This window comes from Phocoena phocoena, chromosome 1 (genome assembly GCF_963924675.1).
Source record: "Phocoena phocoena chromosome 1, mPhoPho1.1, whole genome shotgun sequence".
Taxonomy (NCBI): domain Eukaryota; kingdom Metazoa; phylum Chordata; class Mammalia; order Artiodactyla; family Phocoenidae; genus Phocoena; species Phocoena phocoena.
The window spans coordinates 124928706-124948129 of record NC_089219.1 but is presented as its reverse complement, the minus strand read 5'-3'; the positions used below and the strand labels follow the sequence as shown (position 1 = coordinate 124948129).

At 41.6% G+C, this 19424-nt stretch overlaps 1 protein-coding gene across 1 annotated transcript in view; it reads left to right on the top strand.

Moving 5' to 3' along the window:
• Positions 1-19424, top strand: part of ADCY10 (adenylate cyclase 10) — a 95281-nt gene that overhangs the window by 9995 nt on the left and 65862 nt on the right. Inside the window, exons 7-12 of the mRNA XM_065873683.1 lie at positions 1469-1557; positions 4749-4940; positions 7607-7725; positions 8751-8827; positions 10670-10859; positions 14015-14070. Coding sequence (XP_065729755.1) covers positions 1469-1557; positions 4749-4940; positions 7607-7725; positions 8751-8827; positions 10670-10859; positions 14015-14070 — 723 coding nt within the window. The remainder of the gene's footprint in view (positions 1-1468; positions 1558-4748; positions 4941-7606; positions 7726-8750; positions 8828-10669; positions 10860-14014; positions 14071-19424) is intronic.

The window sequence follows — 19424 nt, the reverse complement described above, 5'->3', positions numbered from 1 at the left end:
ATCACCTGGCTCAAAGCCCCAACCCTCTTATCATGTGCTTGGTCTTTCCAGATAGACCCCTATCCTGAATCATCTCATTAGCATAAATTCAGGTGTGGTCCAAAGGGCCCACAGTGAATAACAGAGACAATCCTATTAACTGGGAAATCCCAAAGGTTTAGAAGTTACTCTCAGGTACCAGAAACGAAAGCCAGCCAAATTCTTTATAAGTTTTGTCCCCATAACCATTGCCACCGTAATGGTCTAGACCTTTACAACTCCTGCTCTCTTCCTGAGCAGCTCTTTGCCTTTTTCCACAGTCTATTTAGTGTCATTTCTTGTTAATCTCCAATATTCACATGGGGCTCCAGGCAGGCTAGAGTAACATACTGTGCTCATTCTTGACTTTAACCAACTTGGTTCCCCCTGCTAGGAATGCCCTCCTCAATCCTTCTAGTAAAAAGCTGTAAGTCATTCAAGATTGAGTAAAATCCCTAGTTCTCCTTTGAACCCTTTTAAGATTAAACCAGTTTGTCCAGGCCCCTGCTTCCTCTGAATCTCTCTGGTCTTTATAATCTTTTAGCCCATTTGGCCTCTTTTCTATTTAAATTTTCTAAAAATATTATACTGGAGTGTCCATAAGTCAGTGCCTCCAGGAAAAAGTCCAAGTTTCCTAATGACTTTTTTCCCCACACAGTGCCTAGCATGGTGTTTTAAATATACTAGGTTTTGAATATATTCCATAAAGACTTTAAAATTAAATTTTCTTCTTAATTTGTATCCCTTTCAGACTCCGTTGTTATTTTTCAACTATTTTTTTTCACATTATCATTATTTTACTCCCTGCTAAAAGCCTATCATCCTTCCTTTCTCCCTCACTTTTTGATTTCTTCAAGCTCGTTCTTACCACCTCCTATCAGTCTATTTTAGAGTATGGAACTATCAACCATTACAGTAACGAGAACCATAGAGATAATGAAACCCCAGTGCTTATTTTCCCTGGACAAGGAAGTAGGAGTCAACCAGGGCAGTGAAGCGACTTGCCCAGAGTCACACAGTGAGTTGGTATCAAACCTGAGATCAGAAGCCAGTGTCCTGAATCTTACTTGTGCTGCTCTTTCAACTCTGTCATCCCCTACATTCTGTCACCATTGTCCTCCATTGGCGTTCCCTCATCTCTCCATTCCCATCACCTGTGGCAAGACTTTTAGGCCAAGTATGGAGGTGAAAGTCTCCTTAAGTTCTGAAGCGTGATGACAATTAGAACAGGGTTTTGAGCTACACGCAACTGAATTTTGGGGAACCTGCAACTTCTGAGAACTTCTCATTGGATTTCCCTTGGCCCTATTTGACCACTAGGTAGCCCAGAGTGTTCTGACTGAACAGTGACGACCACTGCCCAAGGGAATGGGGACTGGGAGGTGCCTCTCTCTAGCACTGCAGAGCCAAGCCTCCCTTTCTGAGCCTGCCCCTCCTTCTGCCCTCTTAGACCTCCTGAGGCTTGCTTGCATGCTGGAGTCCGATCCTGAACTGGAGCTGTCCCTACAAAAGTATGTGATGGAAAGCATATCGAAACAGGTATTTTCATATTTTAATTTATTGGCTTTTGGTGTGTCAGGGATCTTGGACAGCTGTTAAGATCAAGAAAACCAGTAGCTTGTAAAATGTTTCATTGAAGTAAAAGGAGGTGGGGCTGACATTCTCCATGCCTAGGTGACTGAAAAGTTTATTGTTCATGTCGGGATACTTTTAAGAGTTAAAGGGGCATTATTCATAATTACACTGTGACAACAGGCGTAAACTAGGACTGTGTTGCCTTACACAACTGGGCAAACTGAACCTGTCCCAAGCATATAAGAACATATGGTTACCCTTTCTATAGGCCACATAGCAGAAAGACGCCAAGTGGATGATACTGTTTCTCTTAAGTCACTTGAATTGGATCTTAAGCTTTGAAAGTTAATACAGATAATTAGAACTCTCAGAACTACCTCCAGCCCCCAAAGTTTTCCCTTTGCATTTCCTTAGATCTAGGTTCTCTCAAATGCATTAATCTGTGCAAATTATAACTGTTTCTGAGCACTCACCATATGCCAGACACTCTACTCTTTCTTTCTTTCTTTTTATAGCCTACATATATCTGAGCTACATTTATAGCCAAGTGGTTCACCTTTTTTTTTTTTAATATTTATTTTTTTGGTTGCACCGGGTCTTAGTTGGGGCAGGTGGGCTACTTAGTTGTGGCATGCGAACTCTTAGTTGCAGCATGCACATGGGATCTAATTCCCTGACCAGGGATTGAACCCAGGGCCCCTGCGTTGGGAGCTCAGAGTCCTATCCACTGCACCACCAGGGAAGTCCCTCTACCCTTTCATATATTTATTCTTCACAATCCTTGGCAGATATTTTTATCCCTTATATGTGAGAAAACTGAGACCCAGAGGATGCCATGAACTTTCCTGAGGTTGTAAAGTAGCAAATGTGCCTAGGATTTGAACTCTGTTCTCTCTGAACCCTACATTTTTTGCACAGGCTATACACTGTCTCTAATATATGGCTGTTTTAATTCTTAATCCCATCAAAATGCAGTTGTGCCCTAGAGGAAGTCTTTGTAGGACAAGCCTGATCAGTGGGCAGCTGCCTTCACAGTATGGGTTGAAGAGCTGTCAGAATGCACCCCTCCACATTCTGCTCAATTTAGAAACAACTCCCTTTAGTGGCTGCAATTGTTCGACTCTTCAAGGTTTTTGAAGCTCAAGAGAGCCACCCCCTCTTCCCCTCCCTCCCTCTAAGAGATATAACACATTATGCCTCTTCAGCTGTTACCAGCTGAGAGCAAGGTCTACAGGAATGGGATATGTGAGACTCCGTGAGTCACTGTGAAAATTGTGGGTAGGAATGACGAACACCAGCTGAAGATATAACAGCTAAGGGGGCTGAAAGGAGGCAAAAGAGAAACCTTTTACAGCTTTACCAAGGCCTGTCCCTGCACTTCAAGAACAGAGATGTGGGGACTTCCCTGGTGGCGTAGTGGTTAAGAACCCGCCTGCCAATGCAGGGGACACGGGTTCGATTCCTGGTCTGGGAAGATCCCACATGCCGCGGAGCAACTAAGCCTGTGTACCATAACTACTGAACCTGTGCTCTAGAGCCCGTGAGCCACAACTACTGAGCACGCGTGCTACAACTACTGAAGCCCGGACGCCTAGAGCCTGTGCTCTGCAGCAAAGAGAAGCCACCACAATGAGAAACATGTGCACTGCAGCAAAGAGTAACCCTTGCTGCAACTAGAGAAAGCCCGAGCGCAACAATGAAAACCCAATGCAGCCAAAAATAAATAAATAAAATAAAATTTTAAAATAATAATAATAAAAAAATAAAAAGCACCCCTAAAAATTCAAGGTAAAACAAAACAGAGTTGTAGGCATATAATAGAAAGATATGTTTTAAAAAAAAGAAAAAGAACAGAGATGTGGTTGCATTTTCCAAACCAAAACTCAGAACACATGGCCTGACAGAATAAATTTTAAATTAATTAATTACTTTAACATTTAAAATTATGTATTTAATATTAATTATTGATATTTAAGAAATTCATTTGAAAACTCAGAAAGTTATCATATTGTTGAGTTAGAAAATATTAAATTAAATTTTATGAAAAGTCTCAAATTACATGAAACCAGGACTGTCTCAGCCTGCAAGATTCCCTATACACAATTGACTGCAAGATTCCCTATACACAATTTCCTCTTTCATCCAGAAGTTGTGTTTCACATAGCCAATGGAGAATTTGACACTTTTGTGCTATTTGGGGGAGAAAAAAAATGCAGTGATTCTCCCCCATTGGTTTGCTATGCAGTTAATTTAACAAAATTCAGGGCTGATGATATAAGCAGGGATAATTTGGGAACACCCTCCTTTCCTTTCCCTGTGCAGGAGGATGTTATAAATGGAATGTTGGACTAGAAGTCTGTAGATTTGCATTTTTGTTTGCTACTGTTTCCCCATGTGACTTGGGAAAATTATGTTATTTCACCATCTCTCAGTTATCTAATTAGTAAAGTGGGCATAATAATGCTGACTTTATTTCATTTGAGGATAAAATAGGGTAGAATATGAAAATATTCTCTGAAAACATAAGGTTGAATTACATAGCATGCTATTCTTATTCCTACATTGTAAGGGAGCCAAAAGAGCAGCAGTCCTTTTTTTATTGTGACGGCTCATATCGGCATGAGGGAGCTAGCAGTTGGGGCAAGCGAGTGGTGTCTGGCCAAAAATGAGCAGGTGTGTAGGTTTCCATTGGAAGAGATTTCTTTTTTTTTTTTGCAGTTTTGTTTTCTTTCGTTTGTTTGTTTTTTGCGGTACGCGGGCCTCTCACTGTTGTGGCCTCTCCCGTTGCGGAGCACAGGCTCCGGATGCGCAGGCTCAGCGGCCATGGCTCACGGGCCCAGCCGCTCCGCGGCATGTGGGATCTTTCCGGACTGGGGCACGAACCCGTGTCCCCTGCATCGGCAGGCGAACTCTCAACCACTGCGCCACCAGGGAAGCCGTGGAAGAGATTTTGATAGGCCATTCCGTTTCCATCTTTTTTACTTTGGGTTGCCTCTTCTGTGTTGTACCTCCCAACTTTGATAACTTCAGCTTCCCTAGAGAATCTCAAAAGGCTAGTTCTATCCCAGTGATAATTTTGGGTGTAAGGGTGATATTGGGAGGAAAGATCCACTGCCAAGGACACATGTTAAGGAAAGCTTCCCTCTAAATTGCAGATTGATGACAAACAGCTTCGGGGTTATTTGTCTGAGCTTCGCCCAGTGACGATCGTGTTTGTGAACCTGATGTTTAAGGACCAAGACAAAGCAGAAGTCATAGGCTCAGCCATCCAGGATGCCTGCGTGCACATTAATTCTGTCCTGAGGGTCTTCCGAGGCCAAATCAACAAAGTCTTCATGTTTGACAAGGTAAATTTCCCACTAAAGGTGTGGGAACCTGCCAGTAATTTAAGGTTAGCATTCATGTCTATGGACATGGGGGAGAGGGAGGGAATAGACACCTTTAACCTAGAACTATCAGTCTTTATTCATAGTTATAAGTACAGCTTACATGGTGGATATGGCACTCACTACGTGCCAGGCATTGTTCTCCACACTTTACATATTTTACTCATTTCTCCTCATGACTACTCCAAGAGGTAGGTACTGCTCTTATTGTCCCCAATTTACAGATGAGGAGGTTTAGGTAGAGATGAGGCTACTGAGACAAGATGAGATTAAATGGTGGACTGGGATTCAAACCCAGGTAACGTGCCTTCTTCGTCTGTGCTCTTAACCCCTGTGTTCAACTAGCTTTCACTATACATACGTATATCTGCAACCCAGGGTATAATGCATCTCCCAGAGATTTTAGGTCAGGTTTCTAGTAACCGTCATACCCCAGAAGCTGTAATTTCCGATAATCTCCACCTGCCGTAGGTACACTTCCAGTTCCCCTTTCAGTTTCTTAATCAGTTGGGGTGGGTGGGTGGTGGTTGTCACATCTAGCTCTCAGTGTTTTCAATCTGCTCTTATTCAATTCAGAGAAAAATGATGTGATAAATTATCACAGAAGTGCTCATGAGAATTGACTCCCCGGGCTTCCCTGGTGGCGCAGTTGTTGAGAGTCCGCCTGCCGATGCAGGGGACACGGGTTCGTGTCCCGGTCCGGGAAGATCCCACATGCCGCGGAGCGGCTGGGCCCGTGAGCCATGGCCGCTGGGCCTGCGCTTCCGGAGCCTGTGCTCCGCAACGGGAGAGGCCACAACAGTGAGAGGCCCACATACCGCAAAAAAAAAGAAAAAAAAAGAATTGACTCCCCGTCTCCGGTGTTTCTGTATCTTAAGAGCAGGGCACTCAATTACTACCCCACAGTCATTCATTCACTAATTCAATAAGCACTTATTGAGCATTTCATAGCCACTGAAAGCTAGGGCTGCAAAGATGGGTAACTCACACAAGTTGTCCCAGAACCAGGCAAAAAGAACAAATTCTTTGTAGGAAAAATAAACTCTGTGCTTCTGAGGGAGTGGGGCCCTCCAGCACAGTGTGCTCTAGTACTTTCTTCCATATTCATTTGGGAGTATCATCAGAAAAGAGCATAGAACCTAAGAGAACAGTCTTCGGTGTCTAACAGACACTCCAGACAATTCCTGGAGAGACAGTTCCTGGCTCCAACAATTCTCAGCTGTGTGACTTTAGCAAGTCATTGAACTTCTCTGAGACTTGGTTTGTTCCTGAATAAAAATAGGGATATTATTTAAATGGGGATAGTATTTGCCTCAAATGATTGTTGGAAGTTTTAAAAAATATATGTGTGAAGCACTTGTTGCAACGCCAGTTCACGTCAGTACTCAGCAGATGAGAGGTGCTAGTCTCACTGCCAGCGTGAGACCTTCCCAAGCCACTAGGCAGAATTTCCAGGCAAAGCAGACCCACTAGTGGCCCCAAAGGGGCTGCCCTCTAGTCTCTTCACAGACCTGGATTCAGGGCTCCCCTCGCACATCACAACAGAACCCAGCGCCAATTAGGATTTGATTCTTGGTCAGCTTCTTTTTGGAGAGGGTTGAAGAAATTGAGGCATTTTACTGTTCTTTTGCATTTTATCAGGATATAACATACATAGACTCAAATTTTTAACTCATTGGGCTTTATTCATTATGCCCTTTTCTTACAGAAAACAGTGTCTGAGATCTTTTTTTTTTTCCCGGTACGCGGGCCTCTCACTGTTGTGGCCTCTCCCGTTGCGGAGCACAGGCTCTGGATGCGCAGGCTCAGTGGCCATGGCTCACAGGCCCAGCCGCTCCGCGGCATGTGGGATCCTCCCAGACCGGGGCACGAACCCGTGTCCCCTGCATCGGCAGGCGGACTCCCAACCACCGCGCCACCAGGGAAGCCCTGAGATCATTTTTTAAGGGACTGGTAGTAAAAGTGCCAAGTTTTAGAGTTTACTCTCTGCTTGAAAGAGTTAAATTTTTGTGAGAAAAACCACTCCCAGCTTAAGCCTTTATCCTTAAGAAAAATGAATAATAACAATATCTGAAAAGAACTTTAGAGTTTATAAGGTATATGTGTATATATGTGTGAATATGTATATATAATATATTAATATTTTCAGTAATCAAACCAACCTCAGCAAGTCTAGGTTATACCCATTTTCAGATTCATAAACTGAAGTTCATAGAGTGTAATTGAATTGTCCAGGTTTCTACACTTGGGAAGTGGCCTGAGAACACAGATTTTCTGATTCCAGAGCTGGTACCTTTTGCTCTGTGCTGCTTCTTGGCCTGAAACTTAGTACCTTGCAGCCAAGACCTTGGCCGCAGGCGAGAGTAGAGGAGGGTGAACACAAATAGCTCAGTACAACCCACTATCTCTGGAGCAAAAACAAGCCCCTCTCAGGTTCAAGCCCTACTGTTGATGATGCACCAGAAGTTACATGAAGTTTGCTAAAAATAAAATGGGTGTGAGAGAACTCATGATGAAATTTGTTTCAGAGAGTGAAAATTGCTGCCCACCCTCCACTGGGCCCTCTAGCTGGTCCAGTTTAAAGCTGACTATCTGCCAGCTGTGTTTGCTGATTCTCTCCCTCACAGGGCTGCTCCTTTCTCTGTGTCTTTGGTTTTCCTGGGGAAAAGGCACCTGATGAGATCACTCATGCCTTGGAAAGTGCTGTGGATATATTTGACTTCTGCTCTCACGTCCACAAGATCCAGTGAGTGTTTCCAGACCCTGATTCGGTCTGGTCCCTGACCCTGCTGTAGGGTATGGGGAGATAGGACAAGTGTCAGGGAAGAGGAAGACAGGAGAAGGCTGTCCTTGCCTGGGTGCCCTTATGTCTGCATTCATCACTCACCTAATGTACAGGTAGGGTGAGCAAACCCAGCCCTGATGCAGTCAGACGGGGGATGGTCAAGGCCAGGTGGAGAAAGGATACTCCTAAAAAGTCCAAATGTACCAGAGAGAGTCTAACTGAGTTGTCTCTCTCTACTCTGGCTTACTTTCTGGTAGAGGTCGCGCTCCCAACTATGTTGGAGACCTGAGTTGATTTTTAATAACTAGGAGATAAAGTAAGTCCTTGGGTTGGAAATTTATATATTGATTTGGCCTCAAGATGATCCACTGAGCAAAACTGTCAAGATAATGTTTACCAGTCCTCAACCCCAGCTGTCCAAGAGCTCAGTGCCCTCAGGCTCCCCCAGACTGAGCACCCCAGTGACCCTACTTGCGGCCCACTCTGGTCTACTCTAACAGGTACCACCCCTTGCCCTAAATATTCCACCTTCTCAGCCTCTAGTCATCTGTATGCATTAGCCAAGTTAGCTTTTGATGCCACACACTGAGTTACTTCCTTTCAAAACAATGACCTTGTTCTTTCTAGCAATCACAAAAGATAGTTAAAATTGTTTACTCAAAGTCATTCTATATTGAAAGTCCATTTGGGGTGATGAGCTTATTTTACAGAAAAATAGCTCAGATGAATACTTAAAAATAGCAGAAAAGTGAACTGAGTTATCACTTCTAAGAACTTAGCTCTCAGTCACAAACTGCCCCTCCTTTACATCTCCAGGCCATGTACAATTGCCCTAACCTAACTACAAAGGGAAGAGAGTTATTTCTTGAAGATCCTTTCCCACCCCTCCCCCATCCCATTCATCACCTTGTCCCCACCCTCCCTGCCTTCTTTGTCCTCATTGTCTTTGTCTCTTTCCTCACAACTCTCTTTCTGCCCGGAGCCAGCACTGTTTCCATCGGCGTGGCCAGCGGGATTGTCTTCTGCGGAATCGTTGGACACTCTGTGAGGCACGAGTACACAGGTGTGCTGGGCTAACTTATCTCCATCTTCCTTTCAGCAAACACTGTGCCTTGCCACTGGGCTTGGTGGGAGGAAGGACAAAAATAAGTGAGACGTGGGCCCTGCGTTCAGAAAGTTTACAGTCTTCCAGACGGAACCAAGCCATATAGCTTTGCCCCTTGACAGCTCAATGATTGCAAATATGCATTTCTGGGGCTATGATTGAGTATAAGAAATATGCAGTCATTGGAGGGGAGCCATGGGGGGCCATAATCTCATGGGACGATGGGCCCTTATGTTAATTTTCTGTTCACATTAAACGGTTACACCTCTTAATTCCTGGGATAGGTTAGGACTGCTGCTTTTTTTTTTTTTAATTTATTTATTTTTGGCTGCTTTGGGTCTTCTTTGTTGCGCGTGGGCTTTCTCTAGTTGCGGCGACCGGGGGCTACTCTTCGTTGTGGTGCGCAGGCTTCTCATTGCGGTGGCTTCTCTTGTTGCGGAGCACGGGCTCTAGGTGCGCAGACTCAGTAGCTCTGGCTCGCGGGCTCTAGAGCGCAGGCTCAGTAGTTGTGGTGCATAGGCTTAGTTGCTCCGTGGCATGTGGGATCTTCCTGAACCGGGGCTCGAACCCCTGTCCCCTGAATTGGCAGGGGGATTCTTAACCACTGCGCCACCAGAGAAGCCCCAGGACTGCTTCTTAAAAATTATGAATATTGGCATTACTGATAAATAGTACTAATCTCAAAAGGAAATAGTAAGTAGGTGTTATCTCAAGATTTCACTGCTTTTTCCTCTTCAATCCTATTACGGTTTTAAATGTTCAGAAATAATACATCTAAAATACTGAGTACATATAAAACTGAAATAGTTATGTCTGAAATGATACGACGTCTGAGATTTTCTTCAAAATAATACAGGGTGGAGAGTGGATGGGAATGGAGATGGAGTGGGATTGGCCACGGGTTAATGGTTTTGGGGACTGGGTGATGGGTATATAGATTCATGATACCATGCTTTATTGTACAGTCAAATTTCCCCATAATAAACTGTTTTTAAAAAATGAATATCTTAATTGGGAATATTCAAGTTTATGTCAAAGTGCAACATTTAATACCTAATTAGTAGTATTATTAACTGAGGACTTACTAGCAGCCCAGCACTTCTCGAAGTTCCTTATGTGTATTAACTCATTAATCTTCATAAACTACCCTCTGAGAGAGGTACTATTATCAACCCCATTTTACAGATTAGAAAACTGAGGCATGGAAGAGTTCAAGTATTTTGCCCAAGTAATTTACATATAGTAGTTAGAGGTAGAGCTGAGATCCAAACCTGCATAACCTGGTTTCAGACTCTTCGCACTACAGTGTATTACCTCTTACAATATCCCCTAAACCAATCCTACATACACACTCCTTCCAGCCCCATTTACTCACTCTTAAAAAATTAAGTGAAGGCTCATACACAGGAACATGCAGACCCAATTGGAGATCACTGTTCCAGGCCCAAGCTTCTGCTTATCTCTCTTGTAGCAGAAGACCAAGTATACCTCATCTGAGGGCCCTCAGGCCCTGTCCAGCATCCCACTTAACAGAATCCTCTCCATATTCAGGGTCCTGCTATCCCTGAGCAGATCATCCCCTTAGCCTCCCAGGTGGCTAAATGAGTTAACTCCCTATGTATTTTAAAATAGCCATTGGCTGAATCTGGGTAGTTGAAGGTGAGATTGCTGTGTCATCCATGAGAGGCAAAGGGAGTAAAGGGTAACAATGCCGTTTGGGGACAGTATGCCTCAGATTACACTCAGTTCAATGGCTGTTTTCTCCCAGCTCTTTGTCTTTCTCTCTCCTTCTTATTATAGTCATTGGTCAAAAAGTCAACATAGCTGCCAGGATGATGATGTACTACCCAGGAATCGTGACCTGTGACTCCGTCACCTACAATGGCAGCAACCTACCAGCCTACTTTTTTAAAGAGCTTCCAAAGAAAGTCATGAAAGGTGTTGCAGATTCTGGACCAGTGTATCAGTGTTTGGGCCTTAATGAGAAAGTGTGAGTGTGGGGCATTGATCTTGCAGTACTCTTTAGTAAAGAAGTGGGACAATTATGATAGCAAAACAACAGGTCACCCATTTCAGATTCAAAGGCAGCTCATGAAATTAAAATCTATTCCTTCCCAGACCAAGGCCCAGATTTCAAATTCCTTCATCTTCCTCTATCCTGCTGATAGTATAGTACGGTGGAAGATCCCATTCTACCCTCAGTTCTGAGACTATGAGGGTAATTCTTCAAAGGTTGTGTAAAGAGAACAGAGAATCCCCTCATTCGAGTTTCTGTTTGGACCCAATCACCAACCATTAACTATTGATCACATCAACTGTGTGTCCAGGCATTAACAGGGATTGCTCCTCCTCTAAGTGTTTAGTGAAATGCATTCCCTCAAAGCCCAACTTGCTCTCGCATTGGGGCTTAAAACCCCTCAGTATCTTCCAATCATTTTCATGATAATTTTCAAAGTCCTTGCAATGGCATACAAAGTAACCACCTGCTTTTCCTACCTCATCTCCTCCTGTGCCCTTTCCTCTGGGTGGGGGTCCAGGGGGCGTTCTAAGGGGATTATCTTCCCTTTCACTCATTCCATCCTCAGTCTCCTAGGAAAACCACAGTCAGTTTTGTTTTTTTAACATCTTTATTGGAGTATAATTGCTTTACATTGGTGTGTTAGTTTCTGCTGTATAACAAAGTGAATCAGCTATATGTATACATATATCCCCATATCCCCCTCCCTCTTGCGTCTCCCTCCCACCCTCCCTATCCCACCCCTCTAGGTGGTCACAAATCACCGAGCTGATCTCCCTGTGCTATGCATCTGCTTCCCATTAGCTATCTATTTTACATTTGGTAGTGTATATATGTCAGTGCTACTCTCTCACTTCATCCCAGCTTACCCTCCCCACTCCCCACGTCCTCAAGTCCATTCTCTACGTCTGTGTCTTTATTCCTGTCCTGCCCCTAGGTTCATCAGGACCATTTTCTTTTCTTTTTAGATTCCATATGAACTTTGTAGTGAGGTGGATGGACCTAGAGTCTGTCATACAGAGTGAAGTAAGTCAGAAAGAGAAAAACAAATACCGTACGCTAACACAGTCAGTTTTTGAAATCCAGCTCAAGGATGTCCTCCTCTCTGAAGCTGCCTTTGGAAGCTACCCAACCCCAGCTCAGGGAGTTTAGCTGTCTCCTCCTCTGTGTAACTCTACAGCACATTAGAACATTCATTACACTCATCACAATCACAGACTCGATGTGCCTTTTCACCTACTACACTGGGAACTTTTTGAGGATAGTGATTACTTCTTGTTCATTCTTATATCCCCAATGCTTGGTAGGCATCAGTAATGATGAATAAATGAATGAACGGCATGGAAAGCTCTATATGGTAGTGCTTGGTGGATGGAAAGTGAAAGGGTATTATTCTTTATACTAGCAGGCTAGAATCTAGATCTTAAAGGGTCAGATAACAGAATCGGGGCTATAATTGGTTCAAGGAGTCTTTATTATTCATCTTTGTATTCCCAGGGCTCAGCACTGTTCTTGGCATGTGTAGATCATCAATAAAATGCTGTTCAAATAAATGAATGAATAACAATTTTTGTGAGCCCTTATTAAATATTAGGCCCTTTACCTCAATATCAACTATATGAGGTAGAAACAAACTATTATTAACTCTATTTTATAAATTTAAAAACTGAGACTCTGAGATGTTAAATGACTTGTCCATAGTCATAAATCTAGTAAATAATTGAGCCAAGGTTCAAAGTGCCACAGTAATGCTGCATTATAGTCAACCACAAAACCTCAGTTGTATACAACAGTAAGTTTTTACTTATCTCATGAATATGTGGGGTTCAGCTGATCTTGACGGATTTGGATGATCTTGTCTAGGCTTGTTCACATGCCTGGGGTTCAACAGGGTGTTGGCTGATCCAGGATGACCTCAGGTGGGATAACTGGGAATTTTGGCTGACATAACTGGGACAGTTTGACTCTATGTGTCTCATACTGGGCTAACCCAGGCATGTAGTCATGGCAATATCAGAAGATCAAGAGGGAGCAAGCATTTTTCAAGCCTCTATGTCATGTTTGCTAACATCCCATTGGCCAAAACATTCACAAGTCTGAGCCCAGAGTGGGAGGACACTGCAAATGTACAGTACATAGCAAAGGACATAGATACAAGTAGAGATGAAGACATGGCGCCATTAATGCAGTCAGTCTACCACAGAAACTATCTACTGTTTCTGAAACTACCAGGACTATCTGATCCCAAAGCCTGCCCTCTTTATGGTTTCTCTGTACCATCTCTGCAAATAAGAGACTATAGAAATACACATACAAATATGAACAGGGCCTGGTTCCTGTCCTGAAATCTAATGGGGAAGACAACATACACAAAATTAGGTGTATATTACCTAGGAAACTTTGGTATGTGCTATAACAGAGGCATAACAAGGTAGTATAATAGTATAAACAAGGGAATGAGCCATTTGTCTAAAAAGGCCCCTTCAAGAGATGATATTATGCAGTGGGCAAACATATGCCCCTGGCCTCGTTTTAGATACTGACTGTCACTATCCTCTGTCACCACTAGCCGTGGGATCTTGTTCAAGTTAAATTCTCTGTACCTCAATCTTCGCATTTGTAAAATGGACATAATAATAATAATACCTTCTTAATAAGGTTTTTGTCAGGAGTAAAGAAAATGATACATGTACAGCCCTTGAAACTGCCAGGCATATAGCATGTGTTCCACAAAGGTGAACTATCATTGTTTGAGCAGTTGGTAGAATCCTCCCATGCTGTGAGACAATATGACACATCTAACTGTATTGGGTCCCATACTGAGTGTCTGGTTTCCCTAGAAAAGGGTCAGTTCTACCAATGCAGATTCAACAAGCATTTTTTGAACAATGTACCAGGTGCTGTGGTAAAGGCAGCTACATAAGTTGTTTGGAGACTCTATTACCAGGTAAGAACTTCTCCTTTCCCTTCCTCTTGGCATCTGCACCTCTTGATAGACCCCTTGATAACAGGGGATAGATTCCTGTTAGAGACTGAAAAGGAGGCTTTCTGGGAACTAAGAACTAGTCCCTCTGGCTCTCAGTATTTCCCTGTTTTGATGCTAACATCTTTTCTTTTCTTCTCTTCAGCATGTTTGGGATGGCATACCTCATCTGCAACAGAAATGAGGGTTACCCTTTGCTAGGTAGGTAGTGAGCCTTGATTTTTAAACCTCTTTATTGAACTATAACAAAACATACAGAAAAGTACACCAATGATAAGTCTTCAGCTTAATGAATTATCACAAAATGAATGTATAATTACCATCCAGGCCAAGAAATAGAAAAATAACAGTACTCTGGAAACCCTCACATGCTTTATCCCTCTCCCTTTACCCAAAGATTTCTAACACCCTAAATTACTTAGGCCTGTTCTTAAAATTTATATGAATGAAATCATATATTGTGTAATTACATAAGCCTTCTTTTGTTTTTTTTGAATGAATGGGGTCTTCATTTCTTTTTTTTTAATTTTTTTTTTACATTTTTATTGGAGTACAGTTGCCCTACAATGGTGTGCTAGCTTCTGCTTCATAACAAAGTGAATCAGCTATACACACACATATGTTCCCATATCTCTTCCCTCCCTCCCATCCTCCCTATCCCACCCTTCCAGGCTGTCACAAAGCACCGAGCTGATCTCCCTGTGTTATGAAGCTGCTTCTCACTAGCTATCTACCTTACGTTTGGTAGTGTATATATGTCCATGCCTCTCTCTCGCTTTGTTACAGCTTACCCTTCCCGCTCCCCATATCCTCAAGTCCATTCTCTAGTTGGCCTGTGTCTTTATTCCTGTCTTACCCCTAGGTTCTTCATGACATTTTTTTCCTTAAATTCCATATATATGTGTTAGCATATGGTATTTGTCTTTCTCTTTCTGACTTACTTCACTCTGTATGACAGACTCTAGGTCTATCCACCTCATTACAAATAGCTCAATTTCGTTTCTTTTTATGGCTGAGTAATATTCCATTGTATATATGTGTCACATCTTCTTTATCCATTCATCTGATGATGGACACTTAGGTTGTTTCCATCTCCTGGCTATTGCAAATAGAGCTGCAATGAACATTTTAGTACGTGACTCTTTTTGAATTATGGTTTTCTCAGGGTATATGCCCAGTAGTGGGATTGCTGGGTCATATGGTAGTACTATTTGTAGTTTTTTATGGAATCTCCATACTGTTCTCCATAGTGGCTGTACCAATTCACATTCCCACCAGCAGTGCAAGAGTGTTCCCTTTTCTCCACACGCTCTCCAGCATTTATTGTTTCTAGATTTTTTAATGATGGCCATTCTGACTGGTGTGAGATGATATCTCATTGTAGTTTTGATTTGCATTTCTCTAATGATTAATGATGTTGAGCGTTCTTTCATGTGTTTGTTAGCAGTCTGTATATCTTCTTTGGAGAAAAGTCTATTTAGGTCTTCTGCCCATTTTTGGATTGGGTTGTTTCTTTGTTATTGAGCTGCATGAGCTGCTTATAAATTTTGGAAATTAATCCCTTGTCAGTTGCTTCATTTGTAAATATTTTCTCCCATTCTGAGGGTTGTCTTTTGGTCTTGTTTATGGTTTCCTTTGCTGTGCAAAAGCTTTGAAGTTTCATTAGGCCCCATTTGTTTATTTTTGTTTTTATTTCCGTTTTTCTAGGAAGTGGGTCAAAAAAGATCTTGCTGTGATTTATGTCATAGAGTGTTCTGGCTATGTTTTCCTCTAAGAGTTTGATAGTTTCTGGCCTTATATTTAGGTCTTTAATCCATTCTGAATTTATTTTTGTGTGTGGTGTTAGGTAGTGATCTAATCTCATACTTTTACAAGTACCTGTCCAGTTTCCCCAGCACCACTTATTGAAGAGGCTGTCCTTTCTCCACTGTACATTCCTCCCTCCTTTATCAAAGATAAGGTGACCATATGTGCGTGGGTTTATCTCTGGGCTTTCTATCCTGTTCCATTGATCCATATTTCTGTTTTTGTGCCACTACCATACTGTCTTGATTACTGTAGCTTTGTAATATAGTCTGAAGTCAGGGAGCCTGATTCCTCCAGCTCCATTTTTCGTTCTCAAGATTGCTTTGGCTATTCGGGGTCTTTTGTGTTTCCATACAAATTGTGAAATTTTTTGTTCCAGTTCTGTGAAAAATGCCAGTGGTAGTTTGATAGGGATTGCATTGAATCTGTAGATTGCTTTGGGTAGTAGAGTCATTTTCACAATGTTGATTCTTCCAATCCAAGAACATGGTATATCTCTCCATCTATTTGTATCATCTTTAATTTCTTTCATCAGTGTCTTATAATTTTCTGCATACAGGTCTTTTGTCTTCTTAGGTAGGTTTATTCCTAGATATTTTATTCTTTTTGTTGCAATGGTAAATGGGAGTGTTTTCTTGATTTCACTTTCAGATTTTTCATTATTAGTGTATAGGAATGCCAGAGATTTCTGTGCATTAATTTTGAATCCTGCTACTTTACCGAATTCATTGATTAGCTCTAGTAGTTTTCTGGTAGCATCTTTAGGATTCTCTATGTATAGTATCATGTCATCTGCAAACAGTGACAGCTTTACTTCTTTTCCAATTTGGATTGCTTTTATTTCCTTTTCTTCTCTGATTGCTGTGGCTAAAACTTCCAAAACTGTGTTGAATAAGAGTGGTGAGAGTGGGCAACCTTGTCTTGTTCCTTATCTTAGTGGAAATGCTTTCAGTTTTTCACCATTGAGGACGATGTTGCCTGTGGGTTTGTCATACATGGCCTTTATTATGTTGAGGAAAGTTCCCTCTATGCCTACTTTCTGCAGGGTTTTTATCATAAATGGGTGTTGAATTTTGTCAAAAGCTTTCTCTGCATCTATTGAGATGATCATATGGTTTTCCTTCTTCAGTTTGTTAATATGGTATATCACGTTGATTGATTTGTGTATATTGAAGAATCCTTGCATTTTTGAAATAAACCCCACTTGATCATGCTGTATGATCCTTTTAATGTGCTGTTGGATTCTGTTTGCTAGTATTTTGTTGAGGATTTTTGCATCTATGTTCATCAGTGATATTGGCCTGTAGTTTTCTTTCTTTGTTACATCCTTGTCTGGTTTTGGTATCAAGGTGATAGTGGCCTCATAGAATGAGTTTGGGAGTGTTCCTCCCTCTGCTATGTTTTGGAAGAGTTTGAGAAGGGTAGGTGTTAGCTCTTCTCTAAATGTTTGATAGAATTCGCCTGTGAAGCCATCCGGTCCTGGGCTTTTGTTTGTTGGAAGATTTTTTTTTTTTTTTTTTTTGCGGTACGCGGGCCTCTCTCTGTTGTAGCCCCTCCCATTGCGGAGCACAGGCTCCGGACGCACAGGCTCAGCGGCCATGGCTCACGGGCCCAGCCGCTCTGCAGCATGTGGGATCCTCCTGGACCGGGGCACGAACCCATGTCCCCTACATCGGCAGGCAGACTCTCAACCACTTCGCCACCAGGGAAGCCCTGTTGGAAGATTTTTAATCACAGTTTCAATTTCAGTGCTTGTGATTGGTCTGTTCATATTTTCTATTTCTTCCTGGTTCAGTCTCGGCAGGTTGTGCATTTCTAAGAATTTGTCCATTTCTTCCAGGTTGTCCATTTTATTGGCATAGAGTTGCTCGTAGTAATCTCTCATGATCTTTTGTATTTCTGCAGTGTCAGTTGTTACTTCTCCTTTTTCATTTCTGATTCTATTGATTTGAGTCTTCTCCCTTTTCTTCTTGATGAGTCTGGCTAATGGTTTATCAATTTTGTTTATCTTCTCAAAGAACCAGCTTTTAATTTTATTGATCTTTGCTATCATTTCCTTCATTTCTTTTTCATTTATTTCTGATCTGATTTTTATGATTTCTTTCCTTCTGCTAACTTTGGGCTCTTTTTGTTCTTCTTTCTCTAATTGCTTTAGGTGCAAGGTTAGGTTGTTTATTCGAGATGTTTCCTGTTTCTTAAGGTAAGATTGTATTGCTATAAACTTCCCCCTTAGAACTGCTTTTGCTGCATCCCATAGGTTTTGGATCGTCGTGTCTCCATTGTCATTTGTTTCTAGGTATTGTTTTATTTTCTCTTTGATTTCTTCAGTGATCACTTTGTTATTAAGTAGTGTATTGTTTAGCCTCCATGTGTTTATATTTTTTACAGATCTTTTCCTGTAATTGATATCTACTCTCATAGCATTGTGGTCAGAAAAGATACTTGATACAAATTCAATTTTCTTAAATTCACCAAGGCTTGATTTGTGACCCAAGATATGATCTATCCTGGAGAATGTTCCATGGGCACTTGAGAAAAATGTGTATTCTTTTGTTTTTGGATGGAATGTCCTATAAATATCAATTAAGTCCACCTTGTTTAATGTATCATTTAAAGCTTGTGTTTCCTTATTTATTTTCATTTTGGATGATGTGTCCATGGGTGAAAGTGGGGTGTTAAAGTCCCCTACTATGAATGTGTTACTGTTGATTTCCCCTTTTATGGCTGTTAGTATTTGCCTTATGTATTGAGGTGCTCCTATGTTGGGTGCATAAATATTTATAATTGTTATATCTTTCTCTTGGGTCGATCCCTTGATCATTATGTAGTGTCCTTCTTTGTCTCTTCTAATAGTCTTTATTTTAAAGTCTATTTTGTCTGATATGAGAATTGCTACTCCAGCTTTCTTTTGGTTTCCATTTGCATGGAATATCTTTTTCATCCCCTTACTTTCAGTCTTTATGTGTCTCTAGGTCTGAAGTGGGTCTCCTGTAGACAGCATATATATGGGTCTTGTTTTTGTATCCATTCAGCTAATCTGTGTCTTTTGGTGGGAGCACTTAGTCCATTTACATTTAAGGTAATTATTGATATGTTTGTTCCTATTCCCATTTTCTTAATTGTTTTGGGTCATTATTGTAGGTCTTTTCCTTCTCTTGTGTTTCTTGTCTAGAAAAGTTCCTTTAGCATTTGTTATAAAGCTGGTGGTGCTGAACTCTCTCAGTTTTTGCTTGTCTGTAAAGGTTTTAATTTCTCCATCAAATCTGAATGAGATCCTTGCTGGGTAGAGTAATCTTGGTTGCAGGTTTTTCTCCTTTATCACTTTAAATATGTCCTGCCAGTCCCTTCTGGCTTGCAGAGTTTCTGCTGAAAGATCAGCTTTTAACCTTATTGGGATTCCCTTGTGTGTTATTTTTTCCTTGCTGCTTTTAATATGTTTTCTTTGTATTTAAGTTTTGATGCATTGATTAATATGTGTCTTGGCGTATTTCTCCTTGGATTTATCATGTATGGAACTCTCTGTGCTTCCTGGACTTGATTATCTATTTCCTTTCCCATATTAGGGGAGTTTTCAACTATAATCTCTTCAAATATCTTCTCAGTCCCTTTCTTTTTCTCTTCTTCTTCTGGAACCCTTATAATTCGAATGTTGGTGTGTTTAATGTTGTCCCAGAGGTCTCTGACACTGTCCTCAGTTCTTTTCATTCTTTTTTCTTTATTCTGCTCTGCAGTAGTTATTTCCACTATTT